The sequence below is a fragment of the Protopterus annectens genome, chromosome 10.part0 (assembly GCF_019279795.1).
Source record: "Protopterus annectens isolate FY-2018-M chromosome 10.part0, PAN1.0, whole genome shotgun sequence".
In the NCBI taxonomy this organism is placed as follows: domain Eukaryota; kingdom Metazoa; phylum Chordata; order Ceratodontiformes; family Protopteridae; genus Protopterus; species Protopterus annectens.
In genome coordinates this window covers 482078661-482093047 of record NC_056744.1, presented here as the reverse complement: position 1 = coordinate 482093047, position 14387 = coordinate 482078661, and the positions used below count along the sequence as shown (strand labels likewise).

Sequence of the window (14387 nt, the reverse complement as noted above, 5' to 3'; positions counted from 1 at the left end):
CCCTTTGAAAGTGTACACAGACAACACTGCAGTGATGTGGTATGTCAAAAAGCAGGGAGGCAGAAAATCTTACTTCCTCTGAAGGATAGCTCTTCAGGCTTGGGAGGTGGCTGTTAGTTATCAGTTAGCTCTTCAGGCAGTTTGCATTCCCTTAGAGCACAATCTAGGGCCAGACTCTCTGAGCAGGTCCAATGTGCAGACTCACAAATTGTTGCTTCCCAAAGATGTTTGTGGACATTGTCCATTGTTGGGGTATTCCTCGAGTAGATATTTTTGACCCCTTTCTGAACAAGCAGATTCCTTTTTTCTGTTCCAGAGTGCCATGCCGTCTGACATGAAAGATGGATGCCCTTTGTCTTCCTGCAAGGGGATGTTTCTTTATTCTTTCCCTCCTCTTCCTCTGCTTCCATGAGTCCTGCAGAACATTCAGCTGGACTCCCCCAGAATCTTGCCAGTGACTCTGTTTTGGTCAACACAGCACTGGTTCCCCCTCTTAAAGCATCTGACCAGGGACAATCACCACAAGTTACCTCACTGGTTGGACCTCCTTACACACGGCAAGGGATCTTGTATCCATCCTCACTTGTCCACTCTTCAACTGGCACTGTGGACGATAGGGCTTTGATCCATTTTAGCCATCACTTTTCTGAGGATGTGCTTAAGGTTTTACAGGAGACAAGGAAACTCTCAACCATTAAATCTTGTATGTCCAAACGGAAAAGATTTTCTTTCTGGTGCCATGCTCATAGCCAGGGCTCTTTTTCAGTGGGGGTCCCTTTAGTCCTGTCTTGTTTGTGTGAGTTGCTCGAGTCTGCCTTGATCTGTTCTTCTCTGAAGTCCCATTTGTCAGCTATTTCTGCTTCTCTTCCCATGACTTCTTGTTTTGAGATCAAACAATTTCTTAAAGGTGTCCTGCCTCTTAGGCATCCATTGAAGCCTATTCCTCCTCCTTGGAACCTTAATTTTGTTTTGGAAAATTTGACTCAGGCTCATTTTGAGAGTTCAGATTCTGCTTCTTTGCAATGCTGTACCTGGCTGGCTCTTACTTCTGTTCTGAGGGTTTCTGTGTTCCAGATCCTTATGGTCATTCCTTCTTTTTTGTTTTTTTCACAGGGACTCAATATCCCTTCATACTAATCCTTCTTTTATGCCCAAGGTAGTAAATGAGTTTTCTTTGACTCAGTCAGTACAACTCCCTTCCTTTTTCCCTACTTCTGCTAGTGCGAGGGTCTTGAGTACCTTGGATTTGCACAGACAGATGTTGTTCTTGTTTCACTGTTGCAGTCATCACACTTGGGTTATCCTGCCAGGGGTAGCCCTCAGTCAGCGGAAATACCAGAGGCTTAGCATTTCTACGTTGGTTGCTGTCACTCCAGCACTGAAGTCAGGTCGTCAGTGGTATAAAATCAGGCAGCCGATGCCATTACATCAGTCTTTCTTGCCGAGGAGCCCGAAGCAGAAGCAGTTCGCATAAATGCCAGTCGGCTGCTACCTGAGTTTTCGTTTCTAAATTGAAGTTGAAGTCTTCTAAAGCTAAGTACCCCATTGGGGATCCTTTTTTCTTGCTCTAACCGATGTCAGAAAAAGTTAACAATTGTCTCGCCTGTGGAAAGCAAATACCACACCAAGACTTCCATTCTTACTGTGTCACCTGTTTAGGCCTAGGCCACGACGTCCCACGCTGTCACTTTTGTGCTTTGTTCAACACCAGAACTATACGTCGTTGGGCCCTTATTGTAGCTAATTATTTTCGCTCTCAGTCCTCATATTCCAATATGGCTTCGATAAGCCATCCGACTACCGATATGCTGAAAAAACGTAAGGATAAAGACAGAGATAGACCGCACAGGTCCAAAACTGCCGACAACCCTTCCGTTAAGCTAGTCATCAGTTCTCCAGTCTTCAGTGAGGTGCTTTTACAGCCCCTGATGCCACTTCTGTGGATTTGCAGGCCGCTACCGAGACCCGTTCAGAGTCCAGTATGCCACAAAACTCTCCTTCGACTAAAGATCCTACGGATGTCTCTACCTTGGATGAGTCTGGAGCCGCTGAGCAGGCACTGGCTTCTGAGGAAGTTCTTCGCACTACCGATACTCGACACAAACCAACAAGTTCTTTCACGTCTTCAGTTCTTTCTAAAACTACCAAGTTTCTAATGCCCAGGGTACGAACTACGCCTAAAAAAAACAATAACCCAAGCTCAGGCATGTGCTTCCATGCCTCAATCTCAAATGGTAAAAATGGCAGAAGACCTTATTATGCTTATTAGGGGAAGCCAGGCTACCCCTTCCAAAAGAAAAAGAGGCTTGTCCCCAGTAGTTTTATCTGAACAGGAGTCCGATGACTCTGAGGTTTCTAAATATAAAGACATGCAACCCCTCTCTGCGTATGAGGATTCTGATGCAGAGGAATCCATTCCTTCTGCCTCTCCTCATGAGGATTTTTCATTTGGTGAAACCCTACATACTTTAAGGGAGCATTTCCAATGGGATTGTCAGGACTATCCTCAGTCAAAAAAGAGACTCGGAATTCTTAGATTTACCACAGAGCAGACCTTTAGCCATTCCTCCTGTCCTGGATGTTGTGGGTGATGTTTTTATGGAGTCCAGTTTGACTCCTGACACACTTCCTCCTGCTTCCAGGAAACCTGACAGGTACTACAGAGTCCCTGGCTCTCTCAAATTCCTTTTCAAAAATCCTACTGCTGACCCAGAGGTCATCTCCCAAGGACCTAAAGGAATTAAAGCAACCTCAGCTAAGAATCCCACCCCCTCAGACAGATGGGTTAAAAATGTATACACTTCTGCAACTCTTGCTATTAGAGCACTAAATTTTCAATTCCACATGCTGAAATATCAGCAGCATACCATGGAACTCCAAAAACAAAAAAAATATCTTCCTTTCCTGCTTGTGCAGAAAATAAAGAATTACAAGAGCTTATGCATTCTGCAAGCCAAGTTACTAAGCACACCTTGCAATGTGGCTTTGATGCCCTAGAAGCATGTTGCAGGATAGCAGTCACAGGTTCTGTCCTTACATGCTTGGCTTAAGGAACAGACCTTTCCAAACCATGTCAAATCAAAATTATTGGAAGCACCATTGAACAGACAATTTGTTTGGCATGAAGGCAGAAGAGGTCTTAAAAAAGATGGAAGAAAAAGCTAAATCTATGCAAACAGTTAAAGACTTTTTACAGGTCCAGCCTCCGAGGTTCAGTAGGCATTGCCCCTCCAAGCACTGGTCTTTCCTGGCCCCCTCCAGGCCAGCTCAGCCAAGACCCATGGGAAGCAGACCCCCCCAGACAGCAGTCCCAGGGAATGCAGAGGTCTAAGCAATGAAGTTCCTCCTCTTCAAAAACGGAGTGCTAAGCCACCCCCTTATGGTAAGAACTCACAATGACTTTACACCTCCACCCCTTACCTCTGCCCACCTGCTTGTGCCCCTAGGAGGAAAACTCTCCTTCCATGCAAACAACTGGGCCACTATTACCAATGACTGATGGGTCCTCAACATAGTGTCCCAGGGGTACAAGTTTTATTTCCACACTCTCCAACCCCAAAAGGGCTCCCAGATCTTCCTCCAAACCAGTGGGCAGAGGCCAAAAAGCAAGTCCATTTCCTGCTCTCCATGAGGACAATACAGCATGTTCCTGCAGACCAGATAAGCCAAGGTTTCTATTCCAGACTCTTCCTAGTACCCAGAAAAGAGGACATACACCTGGTGCCCAATCCTCGATCTATCCATTCTAAACACCTTTCTGGTGATATTAAAATTCAAAATGCTCACCCTCCAGCACCTTCTTCCTATGCTTTCCAAGTATGCTTGGTTAGCCACCTTAGACCTAAAAGAGGCTTATCTACACATCCCAATCAGAGAGTCCTGTAGGAAATACCTACGTTTCAGGGCAGGATCTATGCACTTTCAGTTCTTTGTGCTTCCCTTTGGCTTATCCACTCCTCCCAGAGTTTTCACAAAATGCCTGGCTCCAGCCATTGCATTTTGCAGACAAAGAAATATTCAGATTTACCCCCTACTTAGACGATTGTCTGATTCAAGCAGACAGTCAGGAAAAGCTGTTACAGCACCTGACCTTTGTAAAGGACCTACTGACCTCCCTGGCATATACTGTCAACGAAAAGAAATCAAAACTAGTCCCCCCCCCCCCCCACACACACACACACACACAAAAAATTGTATTTCTAGGAGCAAGCCTGGACACAGCATCCCAGATGGCATTCAATACTCCAGAAAAGCAAGCCCACCTGACAGGCTACTTCTTTCAACTAGCCACCAGAACCCAGTTATCCGCAAGGAAAATCCTGCAAACTCTAGGGTTCATGGCCTCCTGCATTCTACTCATTCCATATGCCAGACTGCATATAAGGAAACTACAGTGGTGCCTAAAAAGCCTTTGGTGTCAACACTGTCAAGACCTGGAAACTATCATACCTATGATACCCTGTCTAAGGAAAGATTTTCTTTGGTGGGCAGCAGCATGCAACCACAACAAGGGACTTCCCTTCTTACAACCCCACGCCACACAGACCCTCGCCACAGACGCATCAAACTATGCCTCAGGTGCACACCTGGATGGCAGGTGCATTCATGGTCATTGGAGCCCAAATCAAATACATCTGCACATCAACTAAAAAGAGATGCTAGCTGTTCAGCACGCCCTGACAGCTTTCAGACCCCTACTCTCCCTGGGGCCTCTAGTGATCAAAACAGACAACACCACAGTGATGTGGTATATCAACAAGCAGTGAGGGACTCACTCTTAGCCTGTCTGCAGGCTCGCCATGACCCTTTGGCACACAGCCTCAGCCATCCAAATATACTTAATAGCACAATTCCTGCTAGGCTCCCTAAATTCTCTGGCAGACAACTTAAGAAACCTGCTAGACCACAGAATCTTCAACCTTGTAACCCAAAAATGGGGCACCCCGAAAGTGGACCTCTCTGCCTTCCACCCCAATCATCAGCTCAGCAAATTCTGCACCAGGGAACCTCACAGCAAGACCTGGAAAGTGGATGCTCTGTCCTTCCAGTGGGTAACCCTCTCAATTTATGCATTTCCCCCTCTATCACTCATTTCAAGGGTACTGCTCAAAGTAAGGGAGGAAAAACCAAGGACAATCTTGATTGCCCCACACTGGCCATGCCAGCACTGGTGTACCCACTGCTGTGCAGCCTGTCACCCCTTCCACCATGGCACCTACCTCAGATCCCAACACTCCTGTCCCAGAAGAATGAAGAATTCATGCATCCACAATTGAAGAACCCTGAACCTGACAGCCTGGCTTATTCCCTGACCTCTCCTCAAGCTGCCAGCCTAAGCAAACAAGTCCTGGATGTTATACGTGAAGCCGGACGCCCCAGCACTAGAAAATCCTATGCTGACAAGTGGAAAAGGTTTTGCACCTGGATCCAGGCTAAGGGAGCCGAAACAGCACAGCCCTCCCTACCTCTCATCCTGGATTACCTAGCAGACCTACTACACAGGGGTCTGTCCTTCTCTTCTATTAAAATTCATGCCTCTGCCATCTCTGCTCATTACAGCACAGAGCCACCTCTCTTCTTACACCCTCACATCAAACAGTTCCTAAGAGGGGCTAACAACCTAAGGCCACCCAGAAGAGCTCCTACCCCAGCTTGGGACCTTAACTTTGTGTTGGAAAAGCTCACCGTACCCCCCTTTGAGCCTGCAGCTTCAGCAGAGTTAAAATTTCTCTCTTGGAAAACAGCCTTGCCTTCTGGCCATCACTTTAGCTAGAAGAGTTTCAGAGCTACAAGCACTCATGGCGGTTGAGCCCTTCATCATTTTCCATGCTGACAGGGTCTCCCTCAGGACTAACCCATCCTTCATGCCGAAAGTGGTGTCCAGTGTGAGTCTCAACCAATCCATTCATTTGCCCACCTTTTTCCCTAACCCACAAAACAAGGAGGAAAGGATTCTGCACTCTCTGGATATGCACAAACAGCTCAGATTCTATCTGGATAGGACTAAATCTTTTAGAAAAACTGACCAATTGCTAGTCAGCTTTGCAGCAGGGGCAGAGGGCAAGGCCATATCCAAACAAACAATATCCAAATGGATAGCACACTGCATCCATTTCTGCTACAAACAGCATGGAAAACCACACCCAAAGGTGGTCAGGATGCATTCCACCAGGGCAACCTCCACCTCTGCAGCTTTTCTCAGAGGGGCCCCCAACAGGGACATCCTGTTCATACCTTCACCAAGCATTACCACCTGCCTATCTTCTCCAAATCCAGGGCAGGCTTTGCCACCGCAGTCTTGCAGGGTATCCTAGCCAGCCCCCAGTCTTCTTGGCTGCCTCCACCCTGTTCTTTAGCTTTGCGAATCAACCCAAGTATGATGACTGCAACAGTGAAACACGAACAACATAGTACAGTTGTGTACACTTACCATAAATGTAGATGTTCAAGTGTATTCACTGTTGCAGTCCTGGTTTCCCATCTTCCATCCCCCTTGTCACTCTTCCTCTCTCCTTACAGGAATTTTTGGTGTTTACTTTCTACTGGTGGTGGTCTTCCACCATAACCTAGCTCTCTATTTGGGGGCTCTTGACAGCTGGGGCAAGAAAAACTGATGTAATGGCGTCAGCTGCCTGATTTTATACCACTGATGACCTGACGTCAGTGCTGGAGCGACAGCAACAGACACAGAAATGCTAAGCCTCTGGTATTTGGGCCGACTGAGGGCTACCGCTGGCAAGATAACCAAAGTGTGATGACTGCAACAGTGAATTTACTCGAACATCAGCATTTATGGTAAGTGTACACAACTGTACTTTTGGGTACTATTTGGATAAAACCAAAGGCAGTTCATAAGTCTGACCAGCTTTTTGTTTCCTTCCATCCCTGGCCATTGGGTTTTGCTGTTTCTAAGCAAAATGTCTCTTTCTGGATATCTAAGAATATTTATTTTTTATTCTTTTCATATCAGATGTTTGTCTACTTCTGTTAGAGCTCATTCCACTGGGGCTGTTGCCACTTCTGGTGCTTTCTTCAAGGGTCTGGACACCAAGTCCATCCCTGAAGCTGCTACTTGGTCTTCAGTGCATACCTTTATTATGCATTATAAGCTGGTTATGGCTTTTAGGGCCAGAGCAGGGTTTGCTATAACCATTTTCATAGGAGTTACTAGGCTAACGGCCATAAAGCCCTTACAGGCCTAGCCATATTTATCTTGAGTTGCCACAATTGGTGGTGGTTAGGTGAGTGACATTCGCAGATGTAAGGGTCTATAGTAGTTAATACAGACTTCCTCTGTCCAGGAGGGATATGAGTGCCACCCATCCATAATCTAGGTTGTATTTCAAGAGGATCAGGGAGAGGCTCTGTTTCACGTGAAGTGGAAGCTTATTCCAGAGGAGTGGCAGTCTCTGGGAGGTGTATCTCTGTCTCCAGTATGACCTGTATGGGTTTGTTGAGGTCTCTTCCCAGGCTTCCACCTCCCATTCTGTTGAGTTTTTTTACTCTCCCTGTAGTAAGGAATACTGCAACAGTGCTATAGAAGGGCATAAAACAGTTGTATAAAATCTCACCTTAACAGTAGATATCCTTCTCTTCACTATTGCAGTATTAACTCTCTCTCTCCACCCCCCTCTTGTTTTGTTCTGTTTTTTTGTTTTGGATTCCCTTCTAGCTGAGGGTATCCCCTTTTTTCCACTGCATTTTCTGCTTCTAGATGTGCATGGGACACCTTTGTCCTGTGGAGACTCCTCTATTGGGGCAATTCAGTTTCTGGGTAACTGGCCATATGTCACTTTTAATGTCATGCATCCTGTGTGGGGAGCTTATGTGTGACTTATGGCACATACAAGATCATAGGACTTTGATATACTGGCTGAAAGTTGGCTGTCCTACATGGGAGATCCCTATAGCAAATAATACTGCAACAGTGAAGAGAAGGTTACCTACTGTTATGGTAAGGTTTTATACAACTGTACTTTCTCTGATGATAAAGTGACAGTCTCATCAATGTAACTGAATGTCTGTAACTCAGTATCTGCAAGGATTTGCTAACTGCAAGGCATATTCTGTTATGTTTAGTGTTATAATTAATCTGAGTAACTGACATTAAATTTGGATTATATCTGGTTACATCTGACACCTGCCTTTTGGTGGTGGTGGTTGATGGGGGTGATGCCTGATTACTCTGCACTGCTCTGACCTGTTGTGTTACATCCTGAATATCCACTGTGATCTGTTCTAATTGCGTCTATGCAGTCAGTTGACTTAAAAGTGATAAAGCCTCTGAATATAACCCAGGTGACCAGAGCAATTGGCAACTGGTGAGCCTGTTTGGGCTGGAGTGTGTGTGTGTGTGTGTGTGTGTGTGTGTGTGTGTGTGTGTGTGTGTGTGTGTGTTTGAGGGGGTGGGGAATGAATGAAGAGGCTCCAAATGCTTGGTTTGATGTAGGTGCAAATGTCAGTGTTTAAAAAATACGTGTGTATCCTTTTACTCCTGTGACTTTGTCTGTCCCATTCAGATTTAACCTGTTAATTTTCCCATTCTAAGAGCACTCCTAGTACAATGCAAGGACACATGCTTTCCAGAGTGGCTGTCATTCAGGCAGTCTTGAAGGTTGCTTGTGCTGTCTCTAGCATCCCAACAGTGAGCTTCTGAGTCTTTAGTGCTACCCCGACCCTTTGCTGGCTAATGTGAGCATCTGCATCACAGCAGGGCCTTCCCTTGCATTGAAGCAGCTATTTGGCAGACTGAGGAGCCACCTTTCCCTTCCCCAAGATGGGCAGGCCAGCATAAACCATTTACTGCTAACCTCCCTTGCCTGGCTGTTCCTGTGCTGTAGCCTGTTGTCTGTGAAACAGGGTGTCATCCCTCACCAATGTAGACCCATGCCAGCATTCAAAAACTAAACATCTATTAATTATTTGATTTATATATATATATATATATATATATATATATATATATATATATATATTTTTTTTTTTCTTCTTCTTTTTTCAAGTGTCATTTTCTATAGAAGGGTAGGTGCATTTAGCTGTGTCCCTTTAAATGCTATCTTTTATATATACTTGGTGTACCATTTTTATAGTAGTTGCTTTTGTATGTTTATCAAAATGATGTTAATTTATTTTATTAAATGTGTACTTTGCAGGCAAGATGGATGATGTTGACCTGACCAAGTTGGTTGATATTGAAAAAACATTGAGTGATGCCAAAGACCAAATGAAGAACAGTGAGCTAGACCGAAAGCTTAAGGAGCTAGAAAATGCAGCAAAACTACAGGAAGATGCAATAAAGGCTTATGATAAAGACATTACTGAGATCAAGAAGGATATTATGAACCTAGAAGACATCAAGAAGACATTACCCCATGGGTGTTTCAATACACCATCTATAGAGCAGCCATAAACTCACATCTTTCCTCAATATCTGAAGTGGCAGTTTTAAATAAATGCCCTATTTTATCGTGGCTTCTTCAAACCCGGACACCTACAGTGTTGGAAGCTGTTATTTTGAAAACCAGGTCACAAGGTGCATGGAACTAAATGAAACCAAAACATTCTGGGATATAATGTGCAGCCTATATCACATTTTCTCATTAATGCTCTCTTGAACAAGACACAAACATATTGTGGACTGTGTTTATGAATTGCATTGACAGTTCAGTGCTAAAAAAAAACCGCTTCCTGTGAGTCAGATGACTGCACCTCGTAAAGAAGCTGATTTTTCTTTTATTGTGCCTTTTTATTCTTGTATTAAATCTTTATGTAAAAAAGAAGTCACTGCTTTGTAACAAATTATCTAAGTTAGGTCACGCATTTTTTAGTGAAGCTTTTGATATGATTTTTTTAGCAGTGTTCATAAGCTTTTCTGGTTCCCAGGTACTGTACTGCTTGAGCTGTTTCAAGCCCATGCACCATTTATTTCACTCAAGTTTCCTTCTCCATATTAGATTGCATGTTGTGTACTGCTGACACAGTATTTATTTACATTTCACGTAATGTGTAAAGTTCAGTTTGGGTCTTCCTATCAATTTCATTCCACTGAGACTGTAGTAGTCGAGTTTAAACAGTGGCAAAAGAGGATAGTTTTGAATGCGTACTTTGAAAATTATCCTTAAAAGCAATTGTACAGAAAGCTGCCTGATTATAAGTTGCCTGGTTTTGTAGCTCTTTTAGAAAGATGTTTGATCACCCTGGTTGGTGGTCGATTTATTTGAATCGCACTAAAAAAAGAAAAGGTGCTTTCAACCCTGCCAGTTACAAACTTTGTATTTAACATGTTGTTGTCCATTTTTTGTCTTGGTTGCCATTAAGTGTAACAGCTGTGGGACATCATTTCATTTTACTGATTTTCTGTAGAGCTGTCTCAGACAGCAGGTCATTGTTTGTTTGAATGCCCCACCAACAAACGACTCCCTGACATTTATTTTGGTTGTGACCCTCCTCTTTATAAAGTATTTCCCAGTGTCACCCTTGAAGTGTAACCCCTTCTCTGTTCTTTTGACCACCATAGTGTGTCAAATTAGACCTTAACTACTGATTGTTTATTCTTTTGTAACTGGCATTCAGCAGCAGCACTGATTCTACAGTTTTGACTATAGAAAGGCCATTTTTAACTTTATTTCACAAATGTAACTGGGGGGAAGAGCATGCCTGGCAAGAATGTCACACAGTCTTGACTTCTGCCACAGGCCATGCAGCCAGTCTTGCATGTTCTTTAGAGACTTAAGATGACTGTCAGCTACTGGTGGAGTTTTAGTCAAGATGTTTTACTAAAAAGGACAAAGAAAATATGCTGCTTCTCCCTTGAGAAGAAAAACAGAAGGAGACAGAGAACACAAAAGGAACCTCCCCAGAGAGGTAAAGTCTTGTCTAGTTAGAAAGCAGTCTTCCCTTTCTTTGTTAGTATGTTCCCAGTGGTTTCCATCAATATTAGCTGCAACATTTTCTTTGGTGTCTTCGGCTGCTGCCTGTCCTCCCAGGTAACAAGTTAAGATTTTATGTGCTGAATTGTTTTCTTTAAGCATAAATTCTTTTGAAATCATCTGTCGGGTTGCCTATTTCATACTGAAGACTGCACCTTACAGGTGAATCCACTGACACTTTGAATAACTGTTATTTTTAATAGCAGTTTGCTGCATGTAACAACAGTGGAGGTGCACAGAACTTCAGTTTAGAATTTATTTACATCAGCAAAACATCTGCACAGCAAACACCAAATAGCAAAAATCAAAAATGTATTCAAAAGTCCTTCCATACATTTTGCTATGCAACAGTGAGCAAGGTTCATCTGGGATTAAATTAATTGCAAAACAAATATAACCAAGTTCAGAATCATATGATTGAAAGCATCTGGTAAAATCTGTCAGTTGAATTCATTGGTTGTTTCCTTTAACAAAGATGATCAAAATGCCTCATTCAAACCTGGATACCTGTACATTGTGTACATTCTGCCACAGTGCTGCTTAAAACAATTTGTTACAAGTATCCCTTTCCTTGTCATTAATCAAAATAGTAATGGCATTAAACCTAAATTTATCACCTATATCATTAAGGTGGATAAGTTTAAACAAAACATTACTCAAGTATTCTTTTCATCTTATTTTGGTATTCTTGTATCCTTTTTCTAAAGCACGTTTTACTATTCAAAACAAACCAAACCAACATCTGTCTAAGTAAATCACACATTTTGTTGAACAGTGTATGTTTAAACAGGAGCTTTCTTCTCATATTGGGATGAGTGAAATTTTGTCTTGTGTTTGTCAGTAATATATTATCAAGGCTAACATTTACCAGATTTAAAAGTCCTGTATATATCACTAACTGTTTTGATTTCCCTAAGTTAGATGTGCTTTAATATTGTGGTTCCTCTTTTATAAATTATCTCTGGTTTCTTAATGCCTGTTTGTCTGAATTTCCCCTTGGCTACTGTGCTCCAAGTGTTTTTGTAAAGTTTCTTGAACTTTTATGTCTTTCATGGAATGCCAAGTAATAAAAGCCATGTGAAACCCAAGAAAACTTAATAAACCATTATCAAACTTTCCAGTGTAATCTGCACAGCCCACATGCCCTATTTTATACTGCCTATTGCAAGATATCCCATAGTATTTCAGTAAGATAACCTCTGTTGCACTCTCCCTAATTATTTGAAACATCTCCTGTACTTTCTAGTAAATCTGATGTCCTTAGGAGTGTTTTTACTGATCCTCATGATCTGGCTTTTTGGTTATGTTGTTTTTTAAATTTATCATGCGAGTGCTTGAATAATGTAATAACCCCATTTCTCTGAACATTCTTGCTAAGTGAATGTGATGCATTTCAAATTAGTGTGATGCACAGTTACAGCCACAAAGATCACTCGTGATTGTGGTATTAAATGAAAATGACAGTCACATGATACTGTTATTCATCATTTTTTGAAAACCGTATTTATGTCTGTACAGCAAGCTTTCCACAGAAAGAAGGAGGTATCAAAGGACATTTATATTAAACTGCATATTTGCAAAGATCTTATAAAATGTTCCCTTTCCCATAATAAAACAAATACGTTTGCTGTGTTGGTGCAACAGTAGCACCTATTGGTGTACCTCTGATTTGTTTGTACCTTCCCCCTTTAAAAAAGAACAAGTTAAATTCCAGTAGACCTTGTACCGGTTTTAAGGTCACCTGAATTCTCCTTTCAGACTGTTTTAGAAACCCATATGTTTATTATTTCATTGCTTGCATGCATTTTAGTGTATTTTTTAAGAACTGAACTGCAGTTAGTAGTGGTATATCCATTCAAACAGTGCTTTGAACCATCTATCAATTAACAAATCTCCATAACAATAAGCTACTTAAACTTGAAACTACTGTTACAAAGAACAAAAGCAGGAAAATCAGAATTTTAACACCAGTGTAACATTGAACTTCCAGTTTATATTTCAGTTTCTTAGCTGTATATTAATTTCTAAGTATAGTGTTAATACTAAAATAAAGTGAGGCAGTGTTAGTCACAACCAACTTAATCACCCTTAAATGCTTCCAGAAAATGCCCAGTATCTTTTAAAGAGAGGTTGTAGATCTCATTAACAGAAGTTTCATAACCCTGTCTTAAAACCTGAAAATGAATTGCGTTACTTAGCCATGCCCTTGTGGCTCACATAGACAGACTAGAGAATCCTTATGGATGTTAAAAATACCAGCAATCTCAATATTTCTAACTTTAAAAATTCAAACTTATCCTGTGTGATAGAACTTATTATTAACAAGTCACTAAGCATGTCATCCACAGAGCTTTCATACTTTTTTACAGATTTGTATTTAACATATTATAGGTCAAAGCATCTGCATTTTTACTTCATAAACAGTGTGGTATAAAACCATAAGCTTTTGTTGACCTTTGTAATGTCTATATGTCACACCCAGTTTTTGAGTTACTTAAAAGTGATTTGCCGGTGTTACCTGCGTAGTGGCATCTAGCAATTTAAATATCACAGTGCATTTTTTTCTGAGTCATTCCTTATGTATTTGGGCTGTTTTTTAGTAAAAAGCTTCAAAAAATGTTTTTAACAAGTCTTCGCCCAGATACATTTTACAGTATAACCCTTGATGATATTACCATAGGGATAACATTGGAATGCATTCATAGACTTTAATGGAAGAACTACCATACATACATGATGGTGCATCCATTGAAGTCTGTAGAAGCATTCATTAAAGTCTGTGGATGAATCTCCACAATAGCCCTGTAATTGGTATAAAGGTCAGCTGAGCCCTTTGAGATGGCATCATACAAAAATGTAATTTTGTGAAGGCTTTACATAACACCAGGGAAGTGTACAAATACAAAGGACTGGAGGGAAAATGTGTCATGGTGCTGCAAGTACCACATACTGTGGTGCAGAAAGTATGTCAAAAAGTTCCTGCTTTAAGTTGTCATAAAAAGTGACATTTGAGTCAAGTTTCCTCAGATCATTTTCATACAGTTTACCAAACAACATGACATTGGAACTCATACATGTCATAAAAGTAGACCACTTTTTTAAAGACATAGTGACATTTTTTGTCATCAGACATCAACTTTATTTTGTGTAGAATCAAATGTAAATGAACAAGTGTCAGAAATATTCTACCTGTTCAATGGGTAAAAACGCAAACCATTATTAGAGACCGACAGCTCAAGATTTGACAGGTCCACTTAATCAAGGCATTCTGATTATTGTAACATAAAACCTACTCTGGATTTTATTTTCTTTAAAAACACATTGATAATGAAACATGGCCTGCTCTGTCTTCACCACGTGACTTTTTCCCCCAGCATTTAATCCACCACTCAATTGAAGTTGTGCTGCTGGTTATTTCTCATGGTGCTGTAAACCTAATTGTATAATGGACTGTATTTT

General features: G+C 41.7%; 1 protein-coding gene across 1 annotated transcript in view; it reads left to right on the top strand.

The window, feature by feature from the left end:
- Positions 1 to 14387, top strand: part of LAMC1 (laminin subunit gamma 1) — a gene marked incomplete in the record, with an annotated part of 2174645 nt that overhangs the window by 2160087 nt on the left and 171 nt on the right. The window contains 1 exon segment of the mRNA XM_044085382.1: positions 9153 to 14387. This exon segment is cut by the window's right edge and continues 171 nt beyond it. Coding sequence (XP_043941317.1) covers positions 9153 to 9409 — 257 coding nt within the window.